Source organism: Octopus bimaculoides, chromosome 19 (assembly GCF_001194135.2).
Source record: "Octopus bimaculoides isolate UCB-OBI-ISO-001 chromosome 19, ASM119413v2, whole genome shotgun sequence".
Lineage (NCBI taxonomy): Eukaryota > Metazoa > Mollusca > Cephalopoda > Octopoda > Octopodidae > Octopus > Octopus bimaculoides.
This window is the reverse complement of record NC_068999.1, coordinates 36,917,763-36,925,487: the sequence shown is the minus strand read 5'-3', so window position 1 is coordinate 36,925,487 and position 7,725 is coordinate 36,917,763. Positions and strand designations below refer to the sequence as shown.

Genomic DNA, 7,725 nt, shown 5'->3' with positions numbered 1-7,725 from the left:
TGTCCCCCACCACCAATTGACAACTGGTGGTGTATTTATGCCTCCATAACTCAGTGGTTTGGCAAAAGAATTGATACAATAAGTACCAGGCTCTACGGAAAAAAAATAAGCTCTGGGTTCAATTCATTGAACTAAAATTCCTCAACGCAGTGCTCCAGCATGGCTGCAGTCTAATGACTGAAACAAGCAGAAGATAAATATTGGCAGACTGTTAGCAGAAAAAACAAATAAACAAAGTAACTGAAGTAGTTTGAGTAAGTGATGAAATAATTATGTTTAGGCTAGTCCATAGGGGAAAGAAAAAAACAGTGACAGTTATCTCTGCATATGCACCTCAATAAAAAAAAAATGATAGTGGCCCCATTACCTTGGCCGATTGCATTAATGGATAAGTGAAGGGATGTTGAAAAGTTCCTGGCTTTGGGTAAAAGAAAATACAGGAAAATCAGTTAATTATAGCTTCATTCAACATGTTCCCCTCTCAGATTCACACACTTATTGCAGCAGTTTTTCAGTTTTTCTAATTTCTGCAAAAGAATTTGCAAGAGTAGGCCTCCAACAAGGTCTTTCATGATACCCTTAAAGCCAGGAACTTTTCAGCACCCCCTTGTATTAGGCAACACCACAATGACTTCTATGGTGTGCATTAAGGGTATGGGTATGATACAAAGAATGGGGAAGAATGCTGGGATGTGATTCAAACGACCTCAACATTGCGGTATGAATTTGAGGAAAGGAGCCAATGCCACCTGATCACCTACCAGTCAGGTGAGCACACGTGTCAGACAGACTTTATTCTCACCAGAAAATGGAATAGACAGCAGTGTTTGTAAATACCAAGCATTTCCCATGTGAACAATGCCCTCTCATGGAAGCAGAGTAGTTCACTCTTCTTTTCTACTTATTAAAACTGTTGGACTTGATTGGATTGCCCATGCTCAGTCCACTACAGGATGAAGGCCTTCTCAGCATGTTCTCTCCACCAGAGAATGGCTCGAGATCATACTGGTTTGTTGAGCCTACTCTGCCATACTGGCTCAAAAAGGCTTGGCAGAGGGAAACAGTTTATATACTTATTCCCAGGGGTAGTTCAGTCGATAACATTCATCCCAGTATTCAACTGGTACCTATTTATCAACCCCAAAAAGATGAAAAGCAAAGTCAACCATGGCAGAATTTGAACTCAGAATGTAAAAATGGATGAAATTACTTCTAAGCAATTCACCGAGTGAGCTAACAATTCTGCCAGCTCACTGCCATTAAAAGTGTAATCTGTGTAAATTTCACTCTGAGGGTACTCAATTCCAGGTTTTGCTTCTATATCTGGATTTTCAAAAATCTGCTGCAGGTTCAATTTTAAGAACTGTCATCAGCATGGCACTCCGTCGAGGGTCCCAGTTGATCCGATCAACGGAACAGCCTGCTCGTGAAATTAACGTGCAAATGGCTGAGCACTCCACAGACACGTGTACCCTTAACGTAGTTCTCGGGGATATTCAGGGTGACACAGTGTGACAAGGCTGACCCTTTGAATTACAGGCACAACAGAAACAGGAAGTAAGAGTGAGAGAAAGTTGTGGTGAAAAAGAGTTCAGCAGGGTTCACCACCATCCCCTGCCGGAGACTCGTAGAGATTTAGGTGTTTTCGCTCAATAAACACTCACAATGCCCGGTCTGGGAATCGAAACCGCGATCCTATGACCGCGAGTCTGCTGCCCTAACCACTGGGCCATTGCGCCTCCACTGTCATCAGCATATATGGATTCAAATGAGCAAGCGGTTTTAAACTAATCTGTTATAGCCTGGAAGACGATAATGAACAGGAGTTTGAAATCTCTTGCTTTATACATTCATTACTAGAAAAGGATTTTGAAATTACAAAGATTTAATAGGGTTGGCATCAAGAAAGGTATCTGATCCAGCCACATAATGTTGCCTTAAAAACTCCTATCCAACCCATGCCAACATGGGTCACTCCAAGAGCTTAGAAAAACCTTAAAAGAGGAATTGTTGAAACAAGAATCTGAAGATAATCTAGATTCATCAAGGCAATGCACAGCCACACATCTTTCATAGCAAATCAGGTAATCAATGATTCCCAATCCACCATACAGCCTGGAATGGCACCAATGTCCACCTGTTTGGTCCAATGAAGGACAGTCTTCAGGGACAGCAGTTTGATAACACACCCAAGATGACAGTGACTACGAAGTAGGTACAACAGTGCAGATCTGATTTTTTTTTCAAAGTGTATTTCAGATTTGAGCTAAATCAGTTGTTCTCAACCAGGGTTCATATAAGATTTTGTTGTTAAAATTTATTTGTAATAAATTGGCTATACTTCTACAATACACAAAATATCAAAATTTTTTTTTTATACAATTTCTAATGATATTTAATCATAAAAATACAGTAGGATCTCTTTATATACAAGTAGCAGAGATACCCAGCGTTGCCCGTGTGACATGCAATTGAAGAATTAGACTTTTCTGTTAGATTTTCTCTAATGAACTGGTTTTACTATGGTTCGAATTTCATCAAAATTGCAAATGAGCATTCTTTCCCTCTTTACACACCCTAAAAAAATTCTAATCATGACACATGTATCCCATACTACTGATCTTTATGCGCAGATTCCAAAATTCCAGTCTTATGGAACCTGTTAAAAGGATTTTGCTCCTGAAAAATGGAGGTCATGGAGCTCTAAAATGTGGGAGTTAAGGCCCCTACTGGGGGAGGGTGACTTAATGTCAACCAGAGAAGTTGAATTGTTGAGAATCTTTGTAACTTGGCTCTTATATCTATTGTTTGAATTTCTTTGAAATAGGAAATATATGCATGTTCACTGGGTTTGTAAAAAAGAGCAAAGCTACAGGAAACCAAACGACGACTGATCACAATAAGCAATCAGCTACCCTACCCTAGTCGTTACCACTACCAATGTTGGATTCTTCACCATACAGGTGACAGGCACAGTCATAAGATGCATTACGGATCTATAGCAATTGGAAGGGTGTGACCCAACTCAAAAACATTAACAACTGTGGGACGTGAGGGCTAAGGAGAAATGAAAGTGTCACCTCTGGAGTTTGCAAATGACCACTATACCGATAGGTAACTGGACAGAATAAATTTACAATCTATAAATGTCTTTCAATAACCAGTCAATCATCTGGGAAGGACTTGAAATCAATGTTACCATCGGGGGACTATGTGTGACCGAGTAATAATAAAAAGACTCAAAGGAGGTCTGCAACCAAATAACTTTACTGAACACTTTGCAAATGAATCAGTGGAGGGAAAGATGCCTCTCATTTACTTGACAATTTATGCACCATATTGCAGAAATCACAATCTAAGTAGATCTCAAAGCAAACTCTTACACTGTTGTACCATTGTATTACAAATAATGCTCATCTTTTATGCTTGGGTGACCTACAGCTTCCAAGAGTACAACTGTATTCGTCTTTGCTTAGATAAAATGACTAAATTGTGGGTGTTAAGTCCCCATGAAAGGGTCTTTCTAACTTCTAAGAAGATGAAATTTTAGAAATATTACTTCATTTGTGTCTAATATCTATGGTTAAAATTACATCAACAGCAAAAATATGAATTTTCATGGGGGTTATGGCCCTTATGCATAGAATATAATTTCCAAATTTCATAAAGATCCATTCAGTACTTTTGACCTAGATTTGGATCATAAAAAATGACTAAAATTTGAGAGTTAAGGCCCCCACTAGGGGGGGGGGGGGTCTTAGAATTCTCATGAGAAGTGGAAACTTTGAGAATACTTCTTGATGTGTGTCAATTACCCATGGTTGAAATTTTATCAACATTGAAAATTTATCAATTTTTATGGGGGTTCTGCTCCGTTTAAGCCATCTCAAATTTAAACCAAACATATTGCATTATACCCACCCTTATGCATTGAATCTAAGCTCCAAATATCATAAGGATTCATTCAGTAATTTTGGTCCATGAAATTGTATGAAGCACACAGCATTACCCTTCTCCCTATGCTTGGATTTTGTGTTCCAAATTTCATGAGGATCGGTGCAGTAGTTTTCGAATGTATAAGTAACACAAACATAAAGACATTGACTTTTATATAATAGATATGAATATGCACATATACATACATGTATATGTGTGTGTATTATATAATATACATACACATACACACAAAACGATAGATTGATAGATACAACTGAGTGGGCAAACAAAAATTTGAGACATTGCCTAGTGCTTTTTTTTTTTATTTTGATAAGCTTGGTACTTATTCTATCAGTTTCTTCTTGTCAAAGGAGTAAGTTATGGGGATGTAAATAAACGAACAGCAGTTGTGAAGCAGTGATGAGGGAGAAACACAGAGACAAAGAAACACACATACACTTACATATATACATACATATATATATGATTGATTTCTTTCAGTTTCTGTCTATGAAATCCACTCACAAAGCTTTGGTTGGTCTGAGGCTATAGCAGAAGACACATGCCCTGTCACCACACAGTGGGAGTGAACCCAGGCCCATGTGTTTTGGAACCAAGTTTCTTACCACACAGCCACACCTGCACCTATGTATATATATGTGTGTGTGTGTATGTATGTGTGTGTATGGGTGTATATATGTGTACATATTACATGCACATCTCTCTCTCTATATATATATATATATATGTGTGTATAAATATATATATGTACACACACACACACACACACACATACATACATCCATATATCTATACATATACAGCTATATATATATATATATATTTGTGCAGATGTACACACACACACACACACACATATATGTATGCCTGTATATGTGATATAATAGTTTCACTTTAATAGTTCCGATAGTAAAGTGAAGCTACTAAAGTGAAAATATCTGACATTACAATAGAGAAATGTTATTGTTTCACTTTTGACAGATAATACTGAAATAATGGAGAAGATATGATATTGCTCTGGGTTCGTACTAGGCAAGAAGTTAAAAAAAATTTTGGGCCTATGGCACTACATGGACCCTAAGTAAGGCATATGTAAAATTTGAATGAAATTGCTTGTGTAGTTCTCAAGTTTTAGAGATACACACACAGACACACATTCATATAGATGAATGGCTATGGAGATCTACGCGAGTAAAATGGAAATCAAGGTGGTCCATAGGCAAAAAAAAAAAAAAAAAATGGTTGAGATCCAATGAGTTAAATGATGGCACATATTTATCACCTGAAATAGAGACTGTTTAGTAGGACCTTAGAGCAAGAGTTATTCTACCAACACGTGCAATTCGACCTGAGTCAGTTAAAAAAAGTTATGCCCACTTTTTTATTACTTTCAGACCAGCCCTTGTCTGTGTACGTACACACTCGTTTCCATATATATTACGCATAATAAATAGAAATATATACAATAAGCACAATATAAATTAAAATGAAATGGAGGAGAGCAAAAACAAAACACACATCCCTATACATGTGAGACTATACTTCAAAATCTCTTCTGAAGGGGATTAAGTGGCTACAAAGTTGGGGTGTCAATTCTACGTAAATATAATAATCACAAAGCAGACCCTCATTTTATGGTCGGTTCTCCATTTAAGAGAACAGTCTCATCAGCTGTGTCAATGAGGTGCGATGTTTAAAGTATAGATGGGATTGAAGCTCAGAGAGGAAGGACAGTTAATAACAGTGAGGAAGACGAGTGTAAGATGCATAGAAATAAGTAAGAGGAGAGATGTCGTGAGAGACATACTGAAGGAATATTTCAAATTTTGGCACAAGGCCAGCAATTTCGCAGGAGTGGGTAAACTGAATAGATACAGGATGGGAGAAATTAATATAAACTGAATAACGGGACAAGTGATACAAGAGAGAGGGACGGGTAAATTGCAGAGAGAGAGAGAGAGACTAATGTGAGAAAGACAAGATGAAGGAAAAGAGACCTAATAAAAGAGAGAAAGAGAGGGTGAATGACAGACAGACAGACATAGGGGAAGTAATGGCGAGAGAGAAGGGGACATGATGATACGTTTTAAGAGAAAGAAAAAGGGTGGATTAGTAATTGTAGTACAAGGGGAGAGACAGACAGACAGATAAAAATGGAGAAGAGATACAGATAAATAGATAGTTCAGTGAAGAGAACATTTGAATAACGGCAAGACAGATAGAATGATAAATAGAAAAGAACAGAGAAAAATAGAAACAAAGAGTGTGCGTTACGGAGAAAAACAATGTTTTATGTATGTGTGTGTGTGCGCACACACGATAGTATCGAACTGTGAGAACGAGTGCTCAACACCGCATTTGGTGGACAGTCTTTATTTGTGGATAAAATATGAGAGGTGACGGAAAGACAGTAGTTAAGAAATATTTAAATGCGTGAGTATAAGGAAAATAAGGTGGTGTGACAGTGACGCTATGTAATTGAAAAACAAAATGAACAAGAGAGAGAGTAGTGATAGATGTGATAAAAAGACAGTAACAATAGAGAGAGGCACGAGAGAAAGGCACTGCGAAAATGTAATGTCAGAAAAAAAGTAGAAGACGGAATATGGTGATAGGAAGAAAGAGGGAGAGATCAAAATGAAATATAAAGAAAAGAAGAGATAGGGCAAAATAAAAAATACAAGGGAAGGGAGATGTAAAATTCCAATAACAGAAAGAAGGGGATAAAAAGGGGAAAGGTAAAGAGTGAAAAAGAAGGATAAGAACGAAAAGGGGAAGGAAGAGAGAGAGAGAGAGTGAAAAAGAGAGAGGAAAGAGGAGGATTAGAGCAAATGGGATAAAAAGAGAGAGAGAGAAAGAGAAGGTAGGAGGAGGCGCGAAAGCAGAATATAAAACACAACACATATATATATATATATATATATATATATATATATATATATAAACACCCAATATAACACAAAAATTGAGTATGTTTTTTGACATAAAAGTTCCAACTTTTAAGAAGAAGGACGATAAATATCGCTGCAGCATTGATTGAAGTAGGATATTAATAATGATAAAATATCTGACTGAAACAAGAAGAGAGAGTGTGGAGGACAAAATGTTTGCGAACAAACTGTAAACATACCTGAACCATCAGCCATGATTTACATCCAATGACGGCTTGAAAATCTACAGGGACGGTGGTAGCTGAAATATAGTTGCGTCTGTAAAATAGTTCCGGATCTCTCCTGAACACTGCATACAACTCTCTCTCTCTCTTAGCTTGTTAATAATGTTTTCGAGTATTCGAATAAAATCAACGTATTTTATTCAGTGTGTGTGTGTGTGTACATATAAGCACTACACGTCGTTAAAATTATTGAGATGAGGAAAATTTATCGGTATGACTTTACGTAAATACCCATTTTCATAGCAAGTCTGTTTTACTTATAACACTCCAGTAAGTTCCTTTTATAGTGCACTCTCTATGTCTTTCCACGCACACATGTATGTGTCTGCGTATGTGTGTGCATGTGCATGCGCTCACATGTCATGGGAGATAACTAAAGGAGTTGGTGACAGGAAGGGTATTTGGTAGTAAAAATTCTGCATCGGAAAAAACCCCGAAAAAAGAAAACAGTGATTACATACATAAATAAAAAGTCAGGAGATATGTTCTGAAGAATTTCAACCATGTTTCGTGGTCTGCTACCACAACAGCTCCTTTATAGGATCCAGTTAGCTCAAGACATCATCAGGAGGAACCACGTCCGGTTTCGACCC

At 37.4% G+C, this 7,725-nt stretch overlaps 1 protein-coding gene across 1 annotated transcript in view; it reads right to left on the bottom strand.

The window, feature by feature from the left end:
• LOC106871772 (AF4/FMR2 family member lilli) overlaps positions 1-7,695 on the bottom strand; it is a 60,698-nt gene extending 53,003 nt beyond the window's left edge. The window contains exon 1 of the mRNA XM_014918410.2: positions 7,088-7,695. Coding sequence (XP_014773896.1) covers positions 7,088-7,103 — 16 coding nt within the window. The 5' untranslated portion in view covers positions 7,104-7,695. The remainder of the gene's footprint in view (positions 1-7,087) is intronic.
• Positions 7,696-7,725: the final 30 nt, after the last annotated feature.